The following is a 25,896-nucleotide window of genomic DNA, read 5'->3' as shown; positions in this document are numbered from 1 at the left end:
CGAGGAATGTTACGTGAGAAAGATTGAGTAGGACTGCAGAAGGAGGGTTATGGAAGCGGACATCCATCTGGCAGCACGGCCAGAGCACTTCCACGTGGCCCCAGCTGCAGACCATCCTGGAATTCCTTTGGGTGTAGCATCCTGTGCTGGGGACACCCGTAATGCAACTTGCCCTGTGCTTTTTCTCTCATGACTTCATTCCCTGCTCCTGTGAGGGAAGGTAAGAGAGCTGGGACCTCACATGGCAGCCTGAGATCTAAGACACAGCTCCACACGTCCAGAGCTGAGTAATGGTAGCTGGGTGTCTAGGGGTCATGTAGAGTCAATGTTATCAAGAGTAGTGTTCTCCTTTTTATTCAGGGATTCTGTCAAATGCATTATGGCCCCTTCCATGACAACTTGGTATTAATGAAACGATTAAAAACTGATCAGCTGGCCAGTTCAGTATTTTTGACTTTTTGAATAGCGGAGTGTACCGAGTCTTGATCACAACTGCATTGCTGTTGTCACTGTTACCCCTGAGTTTGTGCTACGTTTCTGTTTCCTCAGCTAACATGCTCCTACTGTAAACTCTACACAAATATAAACAAGATCAAACTTAACTTTTGCATTTTATTAAGTTTTATTGCAGGTGTTTTCTGTGTGGATTTCTACTGTAGATGCGTGCGTGCTTTGTTGCATTAACTTTCTAGAGAACAGTTTTCAGGAGCTTTTTTATATTCCCCATGTTAATTCCCTGGCTCAGGTCAGATTGAGTAGATTTCTTGGATACCTGTGTTGGGTTAACTTACCCTGTCCTGATAGGCGAGGGATCACAGTTAAAGGAGCTATATGAACGCAGCTAGTTATATTTCAAAAGAAGGGAGAATAAATCTATTGTTTTAGATCCTCCTCTTGCAAGGACCTTTTCATAATCTTACAGAGTTGTTCTTTCTCTGTAGGCCAGGAAAGATCGAGGAGCCCACTGAGCCTACTGAGGAGCCCACTTGTAACCTGGTTCTCAGGCAATTTGTAAAGTCAACAGATGATGCACTCCTTGATCTCCAGAGTTTTATCGGAGAAGTGGAATGAGATGTCAGGTCTTTAACTTCTTTTGGTCCTGAAAAAGTCACATAATTTTTCCATTAGCTCCGAAAAAAGTCACCCTTGAACTAGCTATGGATTTAGAATTAATACCTTCCTCCCAGCTTGCTGTATCTATGAGTCTGTACGGACTAAGAAAGATTGCCAGAATTACTGAAAGTCGGACTAAGAAAGATTGCCAGAATTACTGAAAATCTTAATAGTTAATTGTAGAGTTCAAGTTTTAGTTTAGATTTTGAAAAAGATTATTCTTTTCAGTTTGAAATAAAAATAATTGGGGAGAAAACTCTCATGAGGCTTACCTTTGTGTTGAGGCCAGTTACCATTAATGAAGAAGCTTAGCTTAGATCAGGGTTGCTGGAAGATATTTTGCCTAGTTTTATTGGATTTTTTTCTATGTTTTGATGATTTGAAAAAGTCATGAAAGTGAATCATGGGTAGTGAGCTCCTGATAAGTTATTTGAGCACTTTTAACCGGTGCCAAGTCTCTTAAAGAAAGCCTAGGAACGATCTTAAGATTTTGGACCCTTTCTAATTCCTTATGTGGAGAGGAGATTCAAAAACATTTGTCCTTTGTGGGAGGAAGCTCACACCTTGTGTTAGCTAAGGATAACTATTAAATACTTCTGTGAAATGTGGGACTAACCTCTTTTGAATCAGCTACTGGAAGAAGTGCAAGAATTCTTGTCACCAGGGAAAGTCAAGGAGAAAGCACAGATGGCTCTGATTACCAAAATGATGCTTCCTAAGCGACTTGGCTGCTGGATCCCTATTATACCTGCAGAGAAGACGCAGGCATAAACTTTGTGATCGTTCTCCCAAACCTCATTTAGACAGCAGCCTAGCTAGGAGTTGTATAAGAAAATTTTTTGGGTTTTTTTTTTCCAAACCTCATTTAGACAGCAGCCTAGCTAGGAATTGTATAAGAAAATTTTTTGTTGTTTTTTTTTCCTAAGTACTTAAGGAGAGATAAAGGTCAGTTTGTATGTGCCGACTCAGAGAAGTATACTGAAACTGTTTCTAATCCTGTCGTGCAGTGCCACGGACAAAACCTTTATGGACCTGTTTCTTGTGTTCAGCTTTCTCAGCAGTAAGTTGCTGCTTCATTGCTGTATGCTGCAGAGTGAGTAAAAGATGGGAGGTGTATTCACCCCCTACTATAGTCCCTTTCCTCCATGTTGTTGCAGAGGTCCTTACCCCAGGTGATACTAAGAGAGGTTTTGCCACCTCCTTAAAATGCGAGGGGTAGACACAGATTTTTAGCATCACTGCGGGAACTGCTGCTGTTCTTGCTGCTTTCTGATATGTCAGAAAGAGGTGTATACGTGTATAGGAATGCTTTACTCCGGTTAGATCCTGACCAAATTCATCCTTCTGAGCATTTGCCATACTGCTGTGATTTGACACCAGCATAAATTTCTTTGGCATTTAACCTTTCTTGAGTTTGAGTAAAGGTAGGCATGCCTGGGATTTGCTTTTGCATATTTTTATTATTATTATTATTTGAAGGTATTAAGGCCTCATTCTTTTTTTTTCCAGCTGACAATCAGCAAAGCAGGTATTTTGACTGAGACTTGTTCTGTCTTCTCATGTGTCCACAGACAGTTTGAAATACTCTAGCCTTCTGGGTATTGATTCAGCTATCATCTGTGCCATTAAGAGTTGAATGTAAACTAGAAAGGGATACCAATGTGATAAAAGCTTGTCACTTGATTTATTAGTTTTAATGTTTGTTTTTGTTTTTTTTTCAAAAGAGCTTTTGTTTTTCTAGGGACACTTTCAGTCTCTTTCATTCTGAGGGAAATTATATTGTCAACTTCATTCTGTCACTTTTCAAGTCACAGGTTTTGGCTGATTGCAGTCCATTTGGAAGAATATTTGATAGATTCTACTTATCAAGCCAGTTCACAGGAAGCATTAACAGGTCAGGACTGCTTGCTTCCATGAACTCTGAAAATGTGAGGTCAAGACATTTGGTTATCATTATACTTTTCAGGGGGATTGTCATAACACGTGTTGATAATGTGACTGAGATGAAAACATACTACAACTTCTTTAAATATTTGGATATATCTAAATACAGGTCATAAAATGATTGTGTTGATACCTGTGGTTTCTTTACAAGGCTAGATAAGGTTGACCTTGAGTGCTGTTGTCATGTCTGTGTGAGAAGTGTAAGAAAGTGGGGTTGAGCAATAACTTCTTCACCTTTGGGGCTCTTTCTCACAGATGTGAAAGGCTCTGCTCTGCTTAAGAGAGGTGACCCCGATTGTATAATGCATTTGGGTTCATTATTAAAGAAGTTGTTATTGGATCTGATGCATGTAGTGTGTTAACAACCCAGTTCCTATTGAAACAGAAGATCTGATACCTGAATGAGAATTTGGTATCCGAGTAGCAGCTGTGGAAAACATTTTGGTTTTTGTCATCATTATTATGATGTAAAAAATATAATATGGTAAACACAGCATTGTTTCTAAACGTGTACCTCAATAGGTCATTCACACTCTTTGCTGCCTTGAAGGTAGAATATGGAGCAAGTAAAGACTGTGGTATCTGCATGTTAAGAGCAGTCTCTTGCTATGCATTTTTAACGCCAGTCCTTCTCCTGGATGATGGGTTGGTGTTCTTGCTGCTGTGTTGTTAATATTCAGATTAAGCCTACTGGTTCACTTCTGGTGCCTAAATGAACTTATTCAATGGCTGAATTAGAACACTTGATTTCTCAATCATGAGATTTTTCAATCGTCTCGATCCGTCTCATAAGGATCTTTGCTTTTCTTTCATTTTCTTCCCTGTTGTTTAATCAGATTGTAGCAGGAAAATAGTTACTGCCTACGCAGCATTTGCAGATTAAACATTATTGAAAGATCTTTCAACAGCCTGGTTAGGTGAAAATGACCATTTTGTCTTCTAAACTTTTGGGGGGGCATTTTAATATACTGATCTTAATTTACTAAATATATCTATTTTTGCTTTCTAATTGCATCCAACCAATTTCATGCCACCGCGTTGTCACTGAGATTTGCTCTACCTGATTTGAGGTTCTTGGTGACAGACCCATGTGTTGATAATGGGATCAATGAGCTTTTCCAGAATAAGTTATTTCCAGTTCTGTTCATGGGGCCAAAAGAGGCTGCCTCAAGCCTTTGGGCTTCTGGCAATTTGGAGTTACTTTACAAAAATGATGATTTAAACAGTGACAACTATAGCTACTCTTAGAATACAGAATTAGTTTAATTTCATGCTCAAACATATTTTTTTTATATTGTTTGGTTTTGTCTTTAATTCCTTTGACCTAATCTTTCCAGGATAATCTCTCTACCTGTCTTATTTACCAAGTTTCCCATAATGACCTCACCCAGGGTTTACCACAATAGTTAATAATTAGCTTTCTGAAATAACTGCTTAAATTCTAGAGGTAATGCATTACGACCCGTCTTTCGCTCTTTTGATGTGCTGTATAACATGACAGGATCTAAATGTCAGCAGGTCTAACATTTGATTCACATTAATATAATTACCTGCAGTGTTTGGACAAACAAAACCCAAACTCTTTCATCCTCAGATCAGAGACTTTTCCCCATCTTTGAAGATAAGACTTTAGTTTGGCTTTTGAAATTGCCCACTTAAAGTGGCTTTGTCTGGGTTTCTGTAACAGGCTTTTGCAGAGGTACGTTTTAATGCGCTTGGAGTTGCCTCAGTCACACCAAGTGTGCACAGATAATGAGCAGGATTTGAAAAATACCCTCTCCAGTGAGGAGCCCTTTAGTTGGTCGGGTGACGGCTTGTGTCCCGTGTCCTTCTCTAGCGGGAGGTCCCGCTGATTGGCGTTTTGTGATGCCCAAACCTCATCTCTGATTACTAAGGTGGTTCCCGCTCTGCCTAAAGCGCATGTGAAGGGCTGTGGTCCTGCTGCCTCCTGTCTGTGCTGTCATTCATGCTTATCTACTATTTCTGTAGCTCCCGGTTACACCCGTGCTGACTTCACTTCACATTTCCTTGTTTCCATGTAAAATTTGACAAGGCTGCGCCTTATCACCGTTGTTCCTTTCCCTCTTCTAGAAGGCAGCGACAGGAGCTGTCATTCATCCTGAATGAGGAAAGCTGCTATGTTTCGAGCTCTCTGTGATAATTTAAAGCTATTGCCTTGGTGGCTTTTGATCATTTGGTGAACGCTACTCTCTGAATAAATTGCAGCGTACAGCAAAACTTTCTTCTTTTGGGGGGCTGGGGATGGGAGTTGCGTTTCTGGACCTGACCAAGTATCCTCCCACTCTGGGCAGTGACCAGCCTAGAGCAGAGTTTCAAGCAGATGGCACTGGTCAAATATCTGTTACAAACTGCTAAAGAAGATGTTTAGAAATTGCGAGTGATCTTAGGGCAGTAGCCACCGTATTTTTCAGGTTCTCTGTTGGGTTTGAAAGTGTTATTCATCAAGCTTTTACCAAGATGAAGATCTACAGAACTGTGTTTTTTGTCAATTTTTATTGTGTGATAGTGAAATACAGAACAATCCTGAAGAGCAAAAGCCTTGACTTAGAGTTTTTATTTTCGCTATTAGCTTTTCAAGACTAAAAGGTATCATACAAGGCTGTGAGGTTGTGCATTAGAGCAAGAAGCAACAATGAGACTGTGCAGTACTGAACCCAGCAGTTACTGCCATAAGCACTGTAACTAAACCAGTGGTGTTCTTGTATGCAAAAATAATTGTGGTGGCAAGACGAGGATTTTTTTTCAGGGTGCATTGATTTTAGTTTGGCAGGAGTTATCTAAAGCTACCAAGAGTTCACAAAGAAAAATTATCCTAATGATTTCAGAGACAAGGTGCTGGTTAATTTGAAGAATCCTTGTAGAATTTGCCATGGGAATTACTTTTCTCAGTACATTCTGGAGGGAGAGGGAAGAGCAATAAAGGTAAACATGTAAGACGCTGAAGGCCGTATCTTGGCCCTGCCTACATGGGGGCTTCCAGGAAGGCAAATGATGAAGCTGTTGTGTTTGTCTTCCCGAGAGATCACAGTCTTAGATTCTGCTGAGTGAAGCTTCATCTCTCTCCTCCACCTCTCGCTAATAGCTGCAGAAAGTTGATCAGGCCAACATCTGTGGGGTCCTTTTTCATAGTGTGCCCCCCGTGAGACTCTCCATATGCTTGCTTACTTGTTTAGATCTGCTTCAACTAGTGGACGATGTGTAAAATTGGGGAGGTTATTTTTCTGGTATTTTACATTAGCTTTAGACTTTCCTTACCTACTAGGCTTCACAGGAATGAGACAGATTATAGAAGCTCCTTCAGTTTCCCCTATTAATTATTCCATTGTCTTGCAGTTATTAATTACATGTTTATCCTGTGGTAGTGCTTTTCTGTATGCAGTCAGAGCTTTATTTATGCAGACAAGCTAAGACTTTGAGGAAGCTTTTGGGATTTGGAGGGGTGTTATTTGGTTGCTTGATTGAACAACAGTGAGCTCTCGTAATCTAGATTTTCAGCAGAATGGCATCTGATAACATGTCACATAACACTGTAGTGGTTAGCTGGAAATTAAGTAGCTGTTTGAAGATCTTTTCGTTCCCTGCAAATCTACAGCTGTGGCCTGTCACCAGAAGCTTTAATTGCACACATCTGCACAATGGTACTGTAGTTCACTCTCATGTTTACAGGTGTTACTGCTTGGATTCAGTTTCCCAAATTATCCCTGTTGTGTGTATCCATGGTGCAGAGTTCGTTTTTGAGATCAAAATCTCTCTGAAAGGTTTTTACCCTCTTTACAGAAATTCAAATGCTGTTTTCTCACGGCCTTGCAAGATATTTTCTGACTCCTCTTTATACTAATATTAGCTTTGTGCTTTTGAGTTAGGGGTATTGCATTTGTGGTTCCTGGTTTGGAAAGAAGCCAAGTTGTGAATTCTTTGGCTCTGCACCTCTAAAAGCCATACTGATTCTTGCTTACTCAGTCCCTTTCTGTCAAAGCCTAAAGATTGCATCTCTTTTGATCAGGAGGACATCTTCATACCTTTCTAGATAGTTTAAAAAAAAAAACAAAAACCAAAACAGTGCTGATTTCAATTGTGTGTGCGTGTCTTGGGCAGTGGAGGTGATAATTAAATGGAGAGGTTTGAAATCAGGTTAGTAATCAGGCGGAGAAATTGGCATGAAGGGACAAAGGAAGTTAATAACATTATTTGTGTGAGTGTAGTACACGGTGAGCAGCTGAGGACCTGACTTGCTTTCTCTGCTGGTGCCTCCAAAGCATTTTGTTGTTTTTTTTCCCTGGTTTTGAGTCACAGGCAAGAAAGAATACACATTGGCTTTTTCTGTCGTAATAAACTAAACGCTACCAAGGAATATTTATTGCCAGATTCCCAAATATGATTATCTGTGCTGGCAAATTACCCAGACAATCCTTGGCAAGGTTTCTGGCCCATGCCAACTAGCCTCTCCCAACAACTTTCTTCCACTGGTGAGGAACTGCCGTGGTTCAGGGGCTGTGCAGGGACAGGCAGCATGAACGTTACCTGCTCTGAAGCCTGGGGGTGTAGAGGCTGGCTGAGCTCAGTGTCAGAGAACTCTTCTGGGCATGTCTCAATGTTGTGTATAGAGTGGAGCTGTTAAGAGCTAGAAGAATTTCTGTCTTTGGGCCATGGTCAGGAGCGTTCAAGGTGACACCCCTTCCTGAAGAAAATTACATGTTGATCATTTGTACCCTATCCGCCTCAAAATGCTGCTGCTTCCATGTCTGTGTGTGGGAATAAACTCGTAAGATGACACGATTCCAGACATTGGAATGGGCTGCCCAGGGAGGTGGTTGAGGCACCATCCCTGGAGGTGTTCAAAAGACAGGTTGATGAAGTGCTGGGAGGTATGGTTTAGTGATGCTCCTTGTTTGTTGTGTGGGTGTCTATTTTTGTCAGTTAGGTTGACGGTTGGACAAGATGATCTTTAAGGTCCCTTCCAACCTAGAAGATTCTGTGATAGCCCTTCCACTTTCAGAGAAGGTGTAGATACAGGACATTTATAAGGAGTCCTTAGCTGCATAACCACAGCTGCTGTGAACATCCAGTATCTGAAAGTGAAGTTGGCACGATGCTCCTCCGAGGCAGTATTCTTTATGAAGGATCATAATCCGTCAGTTATTTTTCCAGCATGTTTTTATAGCCGATTTTGCAGTGTAATAGTCATTATCACCATTTTAAATCTCTTGGCCCTTCATATGCCTTGGGTTACTTCTTGATGTGAAGTTGCAAAGGAGTTATGTGAACGTAATGTTTGTAAAATGCTTTGAAGATGAAAAGCTCTACGGTAGGTTTTTATTATTACCAGAGGCAAAGTGAGCAGGAGTGGCTTAATGTTGGGCCGTTCATTTCCCAAGAGATGGCTTTGTTTTGAAGAGTGTGCATTATCAATTGGGTTTGAGACAAAATTATCATATTTCAATGCAGAATATAAGTAAATCGGCAGACTTTCTACCTTGAGATTATTTGCATGAGATACTTGTGAAAGAGCAGAGCAGTTATGGTACTATTTATGGCTCTGTTCTTAGCTTGTGTTTAATGGAGCATTTTTTTAATGTATTTGGCTTCTACTATCCAAAGGTATTTTGAATCCTACCCATTCAAGTGTCGTTATATATATAGCAGTGTTCTTATATCTGTATTATATATTGATATGAGATATTTATTTGAGATACATAGTGCTCTTCTAGAGATAAAATCGGTTTCAGCATGTAAATAAAAATGTGATCTGTTCAGAAATTTTATTTCATTTTATTAGAGTTTAGGTCACAGACAGTTTTTCATGTGTTCAGCCTACCGTGTATAAAAGAACTGGCTTTTTTTTTTTTTTTTAAATAGTATTTTCAATATTTCTTAAATCATTTTTATTCTCGGCCGGTATCTACATCATAAACTGATAGGTGGTTGTAGGGCGGGGGGGGAGTGAGCTCTTTGGCAGGTCTCGAGCTGCTGTGGTTTCCTGCTGAGTTAGAGGAGAGGGGAGGGAGCCTCAGCCTTCAAATGGAGGTTCAGCTTCAGCTGGCTAAGCGTGGGGGGGACCGCTTCAGGGCCACCCCGTGTCCTCACGGGGGTTCGCTGTCTCCCTTGCCCTCCATCACCTTTAGACTGAACATTAGGAAAGAATTTTTCACCGAAAGAGTGGTCGGGCATTGGAACAGGCTGCCCAGGGAGGTGGTGGAGTCACCATCCCTGGCTGTGTTTAAGGGCCATTTAGATGCAGTGCTAAGGGACATGGTGTAGGGGAGGACTTTGTAGAGTAGGATAGATGGTTGGACTCGATGATCCCAAGGGTCTCTTCCAACCTGAATGATTCTATGATTCTGTGATCACTTCCACCCGGCGCCCTTGTTTTGCCGGAGCTGTTGGGTGGTGTGGGCGCAGGGTGCCTTCGGGGGGCTGGCGCTTGCTGCAGCCGGGGAGGGGGTTTTGGGGGTGGCTGTTGTGGGTGGAGGGGCCGCTGGCCCACGGCCACCCTTGCGCCGGGTGGCCTGGCCGAGTGCAGCTGCAAAGGGCTTTGGGCTCCTGCCTGGGCACTCGCAGAAATATTGGTGGAATTTGCTGATTCTGCCAGACGCGAGCCCAGCACTTGTTCCCAAGTGGTGTGTCCCATCAGTACAGCTGTTGGTTATGAAAAAACCACGCAAAGGCTTTCATCCGCGATAATCGAGCTTTGTTGAAGTATTGTGAGCTCAAAATAATTCTGAGTAACGCTATCATGCAGTACCTCCTTGCTTAGCCTACAGGGAGCTTTCCCCCCCCCCACCCTTCAGTTAAAATGTTCGTTTATTGTCATCACTTATGTCAGAGGCAGGGAGGGAGGGAGGGAGGCTAAATTTTCCCTCCGTACTGTCAGTAAGGATTAACTGATGTTGTTGGGCAGTGCTTTGAAAATATTCTGACCTATTTACACAACAAAACTGATCAGAATAAACAGTTGTGGTCAGCGGCTGGATGCTGTATTGTGGCCACTGTATGTGGCAGTGGATTTTCTCATCATTTTTCCAATGTAGACAAATCCTGAATGCTACAGAAACCTTAAGTATTACAAGCAGATAATACCCTTACTGAATAGCTTGATTCTCCTGTTGCCTTTTGGGGAAAAGGGACAGTTTGGCTGTAATTCAGTTGGAACAAATGCTTATGAAGCAACTGACAAAAAAGCCTCTGAGTAGATTTATCACTTTGCCATGCAGGGTAATAAATAATTGCATCGTTTCCAGCAAGCCGCAGTATGTATCTGCGAGACGGTAGATCTCTCTCCAAGGTGTAATCTTTGCAAAGAAGCATTAAATAGGGAATTGTGACAGACTGTAAGAATTGTTGGTTTCCTGCTTGGATTTTATTTTCTTATTTTGTAAAACAACCATAGTGGATGCTTGCAATTACTGCCTCATTTTTATGTGATATCCCCTAAGGAATGAATCAAGAGAAATGTTACATTTTAACTATTTGGACAACCATTCCATATTTCCTGGGTCACAGATTTTTGGTAGTTTGTAGGATAAAATTGCCTGACACTCAAGATAGGAAATATCTCTATCTTGCATCTGGAACTCAGATTCTGAGAATACTTAAATGAAGCCTTTCTAAACTTATATATTTTTTTTTTCTGATTCCATTTAGTGGTAGTCCTAATGCTGTCCATGAGGTGGAAAAGTGGTTGCCACGACTGCACTCAGTTGTCATAGGACCTGGCTTAGGTAGAGATGAAGTTCTACTTGAGAATGCTAAGGTAATGTGTATACTGATATTTTATTCTGTCTTTATGTCGATTTTATAAACCATTTTCCTTTCTTTTACATGATTACACAAATGGTTTTGATTAGGGTTACTAAATAACAAATTTAATAAAGTATTGTTCACTGAAAATTACAGCTGTTAATCATGGTCTTCATTATTGAACTGTAAGCATCACGCTTAATTTTAGGCACCCGTGTGATTGTTTTGATTTGCTTTTGTTTTGACTGTGAAAGTTGCTAATTAAGAAATAAATGTTGGCATCTCCAGATAAAGGGCTCTGTGTTTTCTTAGGTGCAAAGCATCTGTACTGTAAGAACACAAATATGAATTTGAGTTCCTAATTTTCAGAACCACATTTGACAACTTGTGTCAGCAGAGGTACCAAAGAACAGGGACTGTGTCCCCTTGCAATAAGAAATAATACTCTTAATTACAAAATGTTGCAGATTTCTACTCTGGATAAAGATGTAATCCTATTATCTGTCAAGCCTTCGTGGAGAGCTGAAAACAGGAGCTTAAGATAGTTCTGTACTCTGAATGATATGTACTTACACAGTCTTCCAGATGATGTCTTGTATTACTGTCAACATACCTTCATACGTTCACAGTATATCCTTCAGTCTAATGTCAATCTAATTCTGTACAATTTTAAATTTAATTTTTTCCTGAGAAGTATTACTGAATTAATCAGTGGTACTAACAAGTTGAATTAATATAATGTACAGAAATGTTGACAGTTACACAGTGAAATTGCAAAACAGGGGAGGCAAGAAATTAGAGACCGTGCTATCCAAGTAGTTCAGAATACCTTGAGAGCTGCAGAGGGTGGTTTTGCTAGGCTTTTGTTAGAGAAAGTTGCTATTGGAACTCTTAATTTCTTTAATTCTTCTTCTGTTTCAAAAAAAATGTTTTCTTTATGATAGAAGTGCAAAGCTAATAAAGAACGTGGATTCAGAAAGAAAGAAAAAAGAAATTTATTACAGTCGATCAATTGTAGTCTGAATGAAAAATTTCAACAGATATTTTATTCTTTTTTGAAAATATTTTTTTTCAGAATACATTTTACAGAAAATTTTGGGCAATGATTTATTTTTTTTTCTTGATCCTCAAAAAATTTTAAAGTGGTTTTTTTTTTTTTGCTAATGGAACACAACTTTAAACAAAAGAAGATAAGAATTCATTTAGAGTATCTAAGGTATCTAACATAAGCTTCTTTTATATCAGAATTCCTTCTGGGTTTTATAAATATCTGTCAATGTGCTTATCTGTATCTGGAAGATTCCTTGATTGTTTTGGGGTTGTTTTTTTTATTGTTGCTAAAAATAATTTTGCTTTCTTAGTGAATTACCAGCATACTTTTACTTCAGCCTGGCCATCCTGTGTGACCTGGCTTAAAGTTAAAGAAACAAACGCAGCCAATGAAGAGAAGGCATTTGGGAGTTACTTCAGGCTGAAAATCCCAGGCCACGTTCATATGAGCTGTGGATCTGACCTTATTAATTTCAAGTCACAGTAAAGCTCAAGTTCTTTGTCTTCACTGCAGTTATGTAACGGTTACCCAGCACTGCTTTTTTAATCCAACTACTATAATCTTCTACATTCTTTGTTCGGCCAAAAGCTTTAATAAGTGCATGTAATTGGGGACAGGCGAGCCCTGGTTGCCTGCTTGAGGAAGACTGGTGCTTCTCTGTGCTGAAGAAAGGCTGAGTCTCCTTCTTGCTTCAGCAGCGAATTTGAAGCTTTCTATCACTCTTCACCTTCAAGAAAAAAAGCAAGTGATGATAGCATTGCTATTTTAAACTTTTATAGGAGGCTGACGGTATATAATTTTCTGTTTTCCCGTTAAGCTAACCTCAGCATGCTGTCATCTGAACGCAGGGCTAGATGGAGATTGGTGTCTGCTTTCTGGCCAGAGTTCTGTGTCAGAGTGGCAGTGAGGATGGGAGAGAGCTTCCCCTCTTCCTCCTCCTGCCCCGTTAAAGTGCTGAGGCATAGTGGTCTGTCACCTCTCTGATGCTGTTTTTATGTCGGTTCTTCTCAGTATTGTGCCAGCACATTGTCAATGATGGTGCTTGTCCAAACAGTCATGTGTTTGGGCTGCTTCTCTCTTCTGACCATTGAGAAATTAAGATACTAATGCAGTAACCTGCAATTTCTGGTGTGGGGCCCATGGATAGTGTTTTATTGGGGGATAGCCCGAGTGCATGTTGACTAGATCTTCTGTCTCCAGACCAGAGAATGCTTTGCTTCCTCAGCATCTTTACGACATCACCTACCTCTCTCATGCATGCACTGTGGCATTTCAACTCCTTTTAACAGTCGGATGAAAAAGCAGCACTTCATGGTAATTTTCCTTTGATTTTTTTTTTTTTTGAGACCATAAATACTCTTTGAATACACACTTACTGACTTCCTGTGATTGTCTAGTTTTGGTTATAACTTCCTTAACAAGCCCTGTTACAAGAAGCCACTCTACAAGTTACACCCTTCTCTCTTACGCCGCTTCTGTGGGTCTGTGCCAAAACCCTCACATATTGGTTCTCTGTTGCCTGGGTGAGGGGTGACACCTCTCTGCACCTAAATGCTCTGTCAGAGCTTTCTAGACATGGGTTTGCAGGAGCTGTGGCTTCAGAAAAATGTCCTGAAGAAAGCACTTTTTGTGTCCTAATAGCTGTGCAGCTGGATCCCTTGCAGATGTGGCAATCCTAATCTTAATAAGCAGTCCAAGCTATTTCTCTTCAAGAAAAAGGAAGAAAAACGTGTTTCTGCTCCACTTCGTATTTCTGGACTGTGCAGATTGGAGCATCTCTACTCCCCATTCTATTTCAAACTTCCAAAATGCTGTTACCACATCTGGTGTGGAACTTGGCCACAACAACCAGCTTCCTTGTAGGCAACATCAGGCCATTCGTTTGTCCCTTTCAGTGCCCATGATTGATTCTGGCCAGAGACAACAGTACTGTTACCTTCCTGAGTTCACCTCAGTTGATACGCTGCTGCTGGTGGTTTAGACTCTGTTGAGAAAGAGTTCAGCTGCCACGTGGAAACAAGGCCAAGGTCCCTACAACTGTCCTCTGTCAATGCTTAGAAGCAACATACTTCCAAAGCAACTGGTTGTTCTCCTTTTTTCACACAGCAGCAGTATTATGTCCCTATCGTATCTACCCACCACAGTGTTCTTCATTCAGCTGTTCTGTGGGTGTTTGCACTTCTCGTCTTACTCTGATCTGATTTTTCTTATAGCCTGAGGTTTGGAAGTAAGGGAATTTCTGCCTGTACCATCAAGAGCTGTTCCTCAGGTTGGTGAGAGAATGAAGTTCCCCTCCTGCAGGGTGATGAGTGCAGCTCCCAAGAGGACTTTGGAAAGAATATGATATTCCTTTGCATAGTCCTCTGGGAGAGGAGATGATGCTGCCTAATGCTCCAGGGAGATCTGCATTCTGCTGCTGCCTGGCAGTTACAGGCTTAGCTGTGTCCTGTATCAGTTTCCAGCCTCTTCTCATGTCCTTTCTCCTTGTGCTCCTTCTGGCATGAAGGGGATGTTCCTGTCAAATTTTCTGCTTCTGAGTTTGGCGAGTCTTTATTGGGTACGTTACTGGCTTTGTGGTCAAATGGGGTTCCTTGCCTCTCTCCCTGAAGGGATAGCACTGAATCCTCGACTCCGTCACTCCAGTCTTGCTATGGTTTGTCTGGCAGCAGCAAAGTTAGAGTGGTGTTTGCAGCAGAGCATGCTTGCTTCCCTCCTGTAAGAGAGGTCATGATTAATAACAAGAATGGCTCTGTGTAACTCAGATTACATGGTAAAATCCACTGGATTCTCAAACTACCTACTTGTTCCTCTCGCTCAATTCTCAGTCTTTGTTTTAGCTCCAGGAAAATACCAGCCTCAGTTCTTCTTTTGGCTGAGGCCCTGCCTAGCAGCCCTCCTCACCCTGCAAACACTACCCTCAGCCAGTTGTTTACCCTTAAAGATCTCTGCTATCTGTTGGGATATTAATTTCAGAAATCTCATTATCTACCCCTAGTGACATCATCTTAAGGTTGTGTGGAAGTATCTTGGCTGTAGTTAATGTCTAGCAAAGGGTGGGAGAGCTTTGGGCCACTCTCATGGATCACCTCCATTGTCAAATGGGCAGAGAGAGCCCATTTGAAATTTTCTCTTTTGGATGGATTCTCAGTTCCATCTCAGCTGAGGTATCAGCCTTTCTATGTGTTTTTTTGGTTAGTTTAATTAATTTCACCCCCTTGAGCCTCATGCCTTCAGGATTTAGGCAACGTTTCGCAGCCTTAATAAATTGAGAGAATGGGACCAGGTGCTTCACTACACTATCTGCACTAGTGTTTGCAAGCTGAAAAGGAGTACAGAATACAGAGCCACCTTTTGTTGTCATAGCAGTCCATTAAAGCTAAATCTGCTGCTGTGGACTTTGCTGTGGAGAAGCATTTTCCTCTTGCTTCTGAGCAGCCCCCTGAGTTCTGTTTGTACCAAGTATCAGACATCTGAGAAGCATCCCAGGCTAATGTTGCAGTTGATAGATCAGTAGTATTGTCTGTGGCACCTTCCACCATGTATGAATATGACCAACAGGATGTGTTAACTCTTTGGAATCGCTGCCTACATCAACTCAAGTTAGCAGAAAAATTATTTACCAGAAACTTAATTCTTCAATACGTGTCCCTTGTGCATTTACTTCCTGCCCTGTCTAAGTCCCCTGGAGACTCCTGCTGTGGGGATTTGGCAGTTCATTGGGAACTGAAGTAGCAGCGAGGACACACCACCTTCTGTCCTCAGCCTGCAGTTAGGAGGAGGTAAGCTGGATGAGATCTTGTGCCTGCAGAGGCCAAAACCAGAAGGCACGTACACACACCCACTGTGAGAATGCGTGTGTAAACTGTATTTCTTGCAACCCCCACCCAACCTCCAAGAATGAGGCATGTAGTATCCAGCAAAAAACTCCTCTCTTAGTAGCCAAGCCTCATTGCTTTCAAACAGCCTGTTGAGAGTCAGAATTTGTGGACATCTTCACCTAAGATGAAGCTGGGGTAGGATGCAGTTCTTTCTCTGTGGTGGTGTTACTGGTGCAGATAAAGCTTGGGAGCTCCAGCTCCAGGCAGGGAGAACTGTTGCTGCTTGTGCTACAACTATTAGTATTCTGTGACTTCCACATAAATGTCTTGATTAGAAAAACAGTGTTTGAAAATATGCTAACAGGACCTTAAATACAGGTTTATGCAGCTTGCAAGCAGAATTTATTTTCTAATATATGTAATGGATCTTGATGAAAGTCGCTCACAGTGAAGTAGGATGTTTATTTGCTTTCTGTGTGTAGGCTTATATTGTTATTTAACTTGGTTTTGATACTTAAAAGCATTTGTAAGCAGAACACTGGAATAGGATACGTTTTCAACTCAGAGTTTCTGAGTATCATTCAGCTAGAAACCCTAAAAAGAAATCGGCAGTGATAAATTCCAGAGTTCATTGTAAGTTTATGTTTATTTGTTTTATTTTAAGACAAAATGCCAACAGCTGACCGTGAATATCTTAAGCCAAACCTAACATTAACATATTCAACCATAAATTGGAAACCTTGTAGAGTTTGCTTTGTGAGTGCAACCATTCAGTGGATGAGACAGCATGAGAAAATTTAATGCCTTTATTTATTCTGATTTAGATTTTTTACTTTGGATTGGAGTAAACAGGATAATGGTTTAAACCGGATTTGGATGTATTTAGGGATGAAGGTGTATAAATGTAGCTTCTCAAGCAGTGTCTGGTTGATCATGAATTTAGGGGGAATAACTAAAAAGGAGTGCTCAGACTTTTTGCATAACTAGGACAGTATATCAGAGGCTTTTGCTTTGTTTTCTTGTGTTCCTTATGTTCAGGCATTACTTTAAATTGTGTTACTTCTTTAAGAGTTTAGCAATGGATTGAGGTAGATACTAAGAAACTGTTAGCTGGAGTTTTGCTCCAAGTTTGACACCAGGTGATCTACTTTGAATGCAAAAAAGGAATCTACAAGTGGATCATTCTTATATTTTTTTTATATTTTTTTTTATGTAACAACAGCTTTTAACATTTCACAAAGCACTTAATGAGCTTGATGATGTAGTGGGGTACTCTAAAGAGTCTTTATCACCCTCTGCCTGGCCTAAATGAACTATTTTCCTGTGCACCTGAAAGTCTGTTTTGGAAAACAGGGCTTAGCATGTGGTACTACAGTTAAAAGACAAAAGACTCTGTTAAATTGAATGGAGCATAAACCATGAGATAAAGGAGCTATTTGTTTCAAAGAAAGGATGTTCCTCTCTGTTATGTGACTTTTCATTCAAGTAGTATCAATGGTAGTCAGTAGTTAATCATTTCTTACGTGAGGTTTGAGAGCTTAGCGGAGTGATTAATGAGCTAGTGATAGTTATGCACACAGGAATATATAAAGTAAAACTGAGGCAATTAGGCTAGTTAAAGGTGACATGTATAAATCTTGTCCACAAAGTGAGATTTTGATTGACATTGCTGAGCTTTGAAAGGGGGATGAGTGCTTGGATCAGTTTGTGGGAACTAATGAAAGCAAGTTTCAGGGCTAACTGCATGTTTCCACCAGTGGGTAAATGACAAACCAAAGCCAGTTACAGAAGCTATGGCTCTGATGTGAAGAATCTCAAACAGTGGAACTCCGTTTTTCAAAACCTCCTGTGTTAAATATATTCTATACGGGGAAGCTTCTCCCCCACCCCCCGTCGCCAACCCTGACTGTAGCCTTGAGCACAGCCTGAGTGTGGGATATCTGCCTGCCCCTAGCTGGGCAAGATTACAAACTTGTGCTTGCCAAGCCCGTTTTTTGAGCATCTCTGCCACGGAGCTGGATCCTGACCTCTGTGCAGCTGAGTCCCTGCTAACTCTGCATTTATCCGGGCTTGAAGCAAGGAGCGCAGAAATGCTTCCTAGGCTTTTTGGTGCCTATTTGTAGGAACTGGTTTGCAGCGTGGTGGGGTTGAACTTGTTTGTTCCTCCGGGCACCTTGGGGAGGGGGATGTGCAGAAATGCTTCCAGCTGCAGCACTTAACAGTGAAATTTCTGGCTATTTCTTCCCTTTTATCTCTCTGTTCCAGACAAAACCGTGGATTCAGGATTGTTGGATGAGAGCAGCATCCATGCGGAAAATACAAGCAATTAGAGTGGCATTTCAACAGCAGTTTCTGATCCTTACTTTCAATAGAGGAGGGTTCTTTATAAAAGGGGCTGCCACTCCTTTTTTTTGATTATTCAAGGCTGTATGAGACCTAAGCAGTGCCAGGTTGTGCGCTGGTTTTGGCATGTCTCTGCCAAACCAGCAGCTAGTCGCTCTTGCTGCCTTGCCAGCAGTGTGCCCAGGTGGCCAAGAAGGCCAACAGCATCCTGGCCTGTATCAGGAACAGCGTGACGAGTAGGGCCCGAGAGGTGATTGTCCCCCTGTACTCAGCACTGGTGAGGCCCCACCTTGAGTACTGTGTCCAGTTTTGGGCCCCCTACCCAGGTGGCCAAGAAAGCCAACAGCATCCTGGCCTGTATCAGGAACAGCGTGACGAGTAGGGCCCGAGAGGTGATTGTCCCCCTGTACTCAGCACTGGTGAGGCCCCACCTTGAGTACTGTGTCCAGTTTTGGGCCCCCTACCATAAAAAAGACATTGAGGTGCTGGAGCGGGTCCAGAGAAGGGCAACAAAGATGGTGAGGGGTCTGGAGAGTAAGTCTTATGAGGAGAGGCTGAGGGAACTGGGGTTGTTCCGCCTGGAGAAGAGGAGGCTGAGGGGAGACCTTATTGCTCTCTACAACTACCTGAAAGGAGGGTGTAGAGAGGTGGGGGTCAGTCTCTTTTCTCAAGTCACAGGCGACAGGACAAGAGGAAATGGCCTCAAGTTGCGCCAGGGGAGGTTCAGGCTGGATATTAGGAAAATTTTTTTCACTGCAAGGGTTATCAGCCATTGGAATGGGCTGCCCAGGGAGGTGGTTGAGGCACCATCCCTGGAGGTGTTCAAAAGACGGGTTGATGTAGTGCTGGGAGGTATGGTTTAGTGATGGTGATGCTTCTTGTTTGTTGTGCAGGTGTCTATTTTTGTCAGTTAGGTTGACAGTTGGACAAGATGATCTTTAAGGTCCCTTCCAACCTAGAAGATTCTGTGATTCTGTGATTCTGTGACTCCAGTTTAGTCACCCAGGAGCCCGGGTCAGTCCAGTGTTGTTAAATTAGCAGCATGGGTGGGAGCAGTGGAGGTAAACTGCACTATCAGTCGCCTTAATGTAACCAGCATCCCAGAAGGTGCTATTTAAGCTTTTAGAGAACGGGCCTTTCAGCCTCTCCTGGGCTATGGGCAGGCCCTTGATTACCCTGCACAGGATAGCATTGTCTTGCTCTGCAGGCCTCGACTGACTCAAGGTTTTAGGTGTTCTTACACAGGCATGGTGTTTCCCTGGCAAGGCACAGACTGCCCAGATGCCAAGGAGGTCTGGCAGTTTCCTGTTTGGACAAGCGAGGATAATTCCATCTAGAAATCCAGTTATTAACATTGAAGTTGTACAGGTGCAAGCTCTTGTTTAAGGGACCCCACCTGCTTAGCAGCTCTTGTAAGATATTTTAACTTTACTTTGGGACATCTAGCAGGAGATTTAATTACATACTTGGCATTTGCAGGTTGCAGTAGAATGCACTTTCAGTGGGCTGTAGGCAAGGTTATACTGCTTCCTAAAATATTTGGATGTCATCAACGTCAATGCTATCCGTTATTATGGCATGCTGAAGCTTGAACTTATTTTTGAACACATGGGTGAGGAATTTTGCCAAGTGTAGCCCAAGACAGGACTCTTCAAGAGACCTGGGAAATGCAGTGTTTGTAGCTGGTGTCAGTAAAGGAAACCTTGCCCGCAGTATCTTTCCTTTTGCAAGGTCGAAAGATGACAGAGTGATGCATCCTTAGTGAAAATTAATTACTCTTGTGCGATAGATGTTGCTTTTTACGCTGCGATTGTGGTTTTCTGTTTATTTCATTAAAATTCAATCCTTTATTAAAACCACTGGCTCTAATTTCCTGATTTTTCCCTTTGCAAACAACAAATGCCAAAGTTATTGTGTAGCTAAACCAGTTCATCAGGAAAAGCACAAGTAGTGATATGACTAATAATGTATTAAAAAATCATTGCAGTCATTCTGCTGCCAATCCACATCTAATTAAAAAAGCTGAAAAGAACGTTTAAGTCAGGTGTGGGCAAAAGTGCACAGAATTGTCTTTTCCAAGGAGTCATGGAAAACAGTAGGAAAACCTACTATTGTAGGCAGGCAGAGTAAATAGTGTGTGTGTGCTATTGCTGGCTCATGGACTTGGGTGGAAAAGTGTGGACCGACTGCAGAGTTTTGCAAGAAGCTGTGGGTGCTCACTGTGGGTGCTCGCTGTGGGTGCACCAACTGCGCTCTGTGTCTGGTGCCTCAGGGTGCCTGCTCTATGAAGACTTCCATGGCTGATTAGATACCCTTTGATTGCACCTAGGAGTTCCGTAGCAATTTGTTCCTCCCTCAACATGTTCCCCCCATTCCCCTCCTGGCTGTTTTTTGCAGTTTGCGCAGTCTTGTGCTGGCTCATCTTGGCCCATTCCCTTTTTCCATAAGAATTGTTGAAGTGTGCAAGATTCCTGGGTGTCTGTGTTAGTGCAGTGCAGGTGAATCTTGTGTTTCATAGCATGGCTGCAGGCTATCAGCTGGATAAATCACATCATGCTTTTCTGCCATACTTGGCTCTCTTTCAGCAGTCCATCCATTCCTTCCATCCATTTCAGCCTGTCCATCCATTCCTTCAAGCTTCTTCCTCCTGAGGTCCTCTCCAGCCTGTCTGATTCTGGTTTTCAGTGTCTCGGGGTTTGGTTGGTTGTTGGGGTTTTTTTCCCAAGAAAAGATTGGAATTTAGTTTTGGGAATCTATTTTATAATTCCCATGTGAAAGCTGGGACAGAGAACACAGATTCCTACTCAAATGAATGCATTGCATTTCAGGGAATAGTCTCCATGATAATAAAAGAATTAGCTAGAACGTATAAATTCTTTGCCCTTACTTTGTTAGTTTTCATGATTATGGTAAAAGGTTGCCTTTCCCCAGATAGAGCACTCGTTTCTACTGTGGCACAACTTCGTTTTCAGTTCTGATTGAGTAGGTTGCTTGCATAAAAGTCCTGGGTACCCAGTCACAGAACAAGGATTTTTCAGGAAATTGTGTATTTCAAGAGTAGAGTAGGAGTAGATTCAGGTTAATTTTACCCCCTCTGGCTCTTCTCCCTACAATCACCACCACCAAAAATTGCAAACACTGGAATATTATTTTGGGCATTCCTAAATGTCAAGTGTTTGATGCTGTTAACAAATGATAACCATGTGGGAGGTTGTCCTATACGGCACCTCCATGGCATGTGTGAATCCCAGGTCATTTCCTCTTTGGCTTAATTAGGGTAGAAACTTAAGCTTTGGCCTTCACTTATTAGGAGAGGAAGCTCTTGTTACAGATAAGTTGTAGCATGAGTCCTGCACTCTTGTAATACAGTTCATTATTGCTGATTTTAATCACAGTGGGCTGGAACCTGTTTCCTTTTCCTCATTCAAATACTGTGGGCTGTGGAATCGCTGTTTCGGAGTGTTGCCAAGTGTTTAGCTGACTCATACAAAGCAGAGTATCTCTAGCAAGAGACTGCCCAAATCCCTGTTATTAGGACTGCATAAGTGAAAGAGAAGACCAAAATTTGGGCCTGACTGTGAATATTGCAGAGGAAGGATGTGAATTTCAGTCTTGGCTAGCCAGTATGGCTGTAGGTCATGAGGTTGCATGGCAGCAGCATGTCACTCCCTCCTCCTCCTCATTGTCCTCTCTGTTTTGTGACTAGCACCAAGGTTGCCCAATCCTTCATTTCTGGATGTCCTCAAGATGTTAGGAATGGAATGAAAGAATTGCTCCTGCCTTGTTCTGCACCAAGCTGACCCACCTGTTGTGGTATAATAATGTTGTGGTCCACTGGGATGTCTTGGAGCTAGAATCTCCAAATCTTAGTACTTAGAATGCTGTTTGAAGGGTATTGGTGTTGTCTCTGTTTTGTCATTGATACCCTATGTGCTGCTGTTCACTTGTGTGATTGGTGTTTGAATTTCAGGTCTTTTCTTAGTAATGTATCTTAGAATTTTTAATTAGCAGTTTTCTCTTCTACATCCTTTCCTATATAAATAATTGTTACATGGGACAAAACTGAACAGATGACTCCTGCTCATACATGGAGTCCTATCAGAAATGGTTAAAGAGGGTTTGGTGTGAAAGTAGAGATAGTCTGAGCTGTATTAATTGTGCAATTAACAGTGAAGGTTCTTTTATATACTACAAGTACTAAAACAGGAAAGTCTATGCCAGATATGGAGGTACAGATTCAGCTCAAAATGGAGTTTTGCTTCCAGGAACAAAATATTCTGCATAGAGGATGTAGCCATTGTTGCTGTAAACACCTTTTACACAAATATGCTTTTTTTGGTACAGTATCTGCAGTAATAGAGCGTTTAAAAGTGGGTTTCACCTCACCTAATTCTTGGTGTCTAAAAATGAAGCAGTAAGGTGTCTCTGCCCTCCCTGTGATAGCTGAGGAGAGGCAGGTATGTCTGCTGGTGGCTCATCCCACCTTAAATGTGGTGTCTAAGCCAGATGGGATGAATTCTTCTCCAGTGGTGAGCCATTTGACCTTTAAATGACAGCAGGTGAGATGGGTTCTGGCCACAATCAATAGGAAGCAGAAGTTCTCCAGCTAATGCTGTGTCCTTCAAACAGGTGGTTGTCTTACAGGGGTTCTCTTATCTCTGTTACTGCTTTATTACAGTTGCCAGATTACCCCCTCGCTCCCCAGAATTTTCTCTCTGAGCTTCCTTGTCTGTCTCCAAGCTCTTTCTGTCTGGGTTAAGAAATGAAGAGGAAAGGAAAATAATTAGGGTTTGATTTTGTGACTTTTGTTGTGTTTTTTCTTTTTAATGAAAAATGAGCTTTCTAAATAAGACAAAAAACTCTGAATCCCCTGATTATTTGTTTTATAAGGAGTGAAAGAAAAAGCAAAGATCACTCAGTATCTTAGATTAGAAACTGATACCTTAGAGACTCGGTGCACAGTAAAAGTTGCTTGAGCAGTAGGTTTTACTCAGCAAGATGAAATTTTTCCTCAGAGCAGAGGTCAGATGTCTCAGCATTGTGGAGGATGTGCTAGAGAGGTAGGAGCTCAAATCATTATTAGGAAGAAATGTCTTATTTCTCTGGAGTGTACCAGTGACCCAGCCTTCCAGAAGCTATTTACCTGTACGTATACCTTCATGCTTTGTAACTTCCACCTTATTTTTGGTTTTCCTTATACTTAAATTCTTTTGGTGGACAATGGGTCTTCAGGATTCTCGATTTAGCCTGTTGTTATATACATATGTAGATAAAAAGAGAAGTTCTAACCAGTAGTCAAGGTGACAATTATGAGGAAACATGAGAATTTTTCGTGCCAAATAAGAACAGCAGCAGCCAAACCTTAACCATTTCGGAAACAGAACTTTGGCAAAATCAGTTCCATGCATTGCTCATAATGAATTTAAGAGAATAGTTTGGAAGGGTAAGGAGCCTTCCTTCATATTTCCTTATGGAATTAGTAAGGGAAATATTTTTTCATTTTAAAAAATGAAGTGTCATGAAAGACTGGCTTACTAAAGTTGACGTACTAGAAAAAACTGGTGATTCATATTAGTGGGATCAGTAATCGTTTCCTTATGGAATTAGTAAGGGAAATCTTTTTTCATTTTAAAAAATGAAGTGTCATGAAAGACTGGCTTACTAAAGTTGACGTACTAGAATAAACTGGGATCATATTAGTGGGATCAGTAATCATTTGAAGTGTACTGAAGGTGTTTGGTGTAGATAATGTACAAAAATACTCTAATTAAAACAAGGTTGCAGTAAATGGAATTTGTATCTTCAAAAATTGGAGGAGGATGATCTGAATGCTTTCTTGCATAATATCTTGCTGATCTCTGGGGCTCAGTTCCATATAATATGTAATCAGAAGAGCTTAGTTTGGTTCAAAAATAGTTAGACTGTTGTATGTAAAACATTCATTTATACAGGAAAAAAAAAAAAAAACCAACATAAAGCTGGTTGTTAGATCCACAGAGTTATTTTATCATAACCAATTCAGTCAAATTAAACATAATTGTTAATGAACTTTACACAGCAGGGTCAAAGCAGTACAGTTTCTGTGAAGGAAAACTGAGCTGTGCACATCTGTGTGGATTAACATTAATGACTAAGGAAATTACTCAGTCCCATAAATTTCTTAAAAGCTTTGAAAGTCAGGCTCTCTGGTTTTCAGTATGCCACAACTAATTCTAGGTGTGTTTTAAGATTCCATCCTTGCACAGCTGTCGAATATACTTATTCATAAATTTGAATAATTTAGTGGTAGCTGAATGGTACGAGTTGTGAAAAACTTGTTATTGGTTCGAAATTATTTAAGTAGCTGAATATAAGGGAACACTTGTGGGTGTTCCCCTGGGATCTCAAGGCGGGTTGGCGCCTTGGCAGTCTGTGACCCAGGCCAAGCCAAGACCTGTGCAAGCATGTGTGTGTCATGGAAAGGTTTTTTATTCTGTAGTGGCTTCTAAGGTAGCTGCAGCTGTGTGTTGAGACAGGTCCTGAGGCTTGGAGCAGTGGGTAGTGTTTCAGACTCACACTTACAACAGGCAAACAGTTCCCAAACAAACATAAGCAGCGCTGAGTTGAGGCACGCTGCTAGATTCTGCTCATCCATTTAAAAATAGAAGGGAAGTGTTTCCACTGGAATTGGAAAAATCAGAATCAGGTAGGTACGAGTTCGTGAGGATATGTATGTGTCATAATCAATAATTTACAGAAAGCAAGATGGGCTGTGTTTTATTTTGATCACAGTACAAGAACAGAGGTGCCTTCAGTAACCCTGAACATTAATTAAAAACTGCTTCCTTATTCCTTTCATAATGTTTTGCTAACCTGTGGAGCTCAGTGCTGTATGATAGCTAATCTGAAGAGCTCAATAACGTTCAAAAATAATTACACTTTTGGATGGATACCATCCTCTGTTATCTTATACAGGAGAAAGATTAAAATCTCCAGCTTCAAAGACAAGTTGGTAACCACCAACATTCAAAAAACTTGACTGTCAGCCATTGCTCATTAAAAAAGTTTGAGTATCAGTCATTGCCACTGCTTGGTTAGGAGGGAGATGGAGGGCAGATGGTCTGCAGGTAGATACCACTGGCTGAAAAAACTTTTTGCATATGGTGTGTTTTCTAGGCCTTCTGAGTTTTGCTTTGAAAGTATAAAACCTCGAGGACCATGAATTAAAGTGACATATGGAAACTCTCTTGATTATACTTGAACCAGGGAGAGAACAACGTAACTGAAAAGTTACCAGCTGATATGAAAATGGCTTATATTGCAAAATGTGGTGGATCTTTTTCTGTCTTTGAAAGAATTTATTGTATGAATTTGTTTTGGATCTTACCAGATTTGAATTAGCAAGTGTCTTAAAGTTATCTGCATTTTTTGCAGGGTATTATAGAAAAATCGAAAGTGAAAGGAATTCCTATCATTATTGATGCTGTAAGTATTTTCTTGATTCAGTCAGTACCTCGACATTTAAGAACCTGTTCAGTAAATGTTGTTCTTACTGGTTTTTTGCAGGATGGACTGTGGCTCATTTCCCAGCAGCCTTCCCTTATTCAAGGCTACCAGCGAGCTATCCTTACTCCAAACTACATGGAGTTTAGTAGACTGTATGAAGCCATGGTGAGCTGTTTTCCTTTTTGGTACTTAAGTACCTACAAGTTTAGTATTTTAGTTTTAAAAATAAACAACTTGTTACTGGCTTAAGCATTATGTGCCGTTTCCTATATGCGAGAGAAGCACATAGAAATCCCATTCTCTGGGTTTTTATTCTATGGGATAATTGCCACAATAATGCATATTCTTAAGCAGAACTCCTTTTTTAAAGGTGACCCATTCTTA

General features: G+C 41.2%; 1 protein-coding gene across 1 annotated transcript in view; it reads left to right on the top strand.

Annotated features, from left to right (window-relative positions):
* The window catches only part of CARKD (carbohydrate kinase domain containing), a gene marked incomplete at its 5' end in the record, with an annotated part of 51,272 nt that overhangs the window by 11,099 nt on the left and 14,277 nt on the right, over positions 1 to 25,896 (top strand). The window contains 3 exons of the mRNA XM_014944085.1: positions 10,720 to 10,828; positions 25,441 to 25,491; positions 25,573 to 25,677. Coding sequence (XP_014799571.1) covers positions 10,720 to 10,828; positions 25,441 to 25,491; positions 25,573 to 25,677 — 265 coding nt within the window. The remainder of the gene's footprint in view (positions 1 to 10,719; positions 10,829 to 25,440; positions 25,492 to 25,572; positions 25,678 to 25,896) is intronic.

The sequence above is a fragment of the Calidris pugnax genome, unplaced genomic scaffold (genome assembly GCF_001431845.1).
Source record: "Calidris pugnax isolate Ruff unplaced genomic scaffold, ASM143184v1 scaffold69, whole genome shotgun sequence".
NCBI classification, from domain to species: Eukaryota; Metazoa; Chordata; class Aves; order Charadriiformes; family Scolopacidae; genus Calidris; species Calidris pugnax.
Note: the sequence above shows the minus strand (reverse complement) of the source record. Positions and strands in the feature narration are given on the sequence as shown.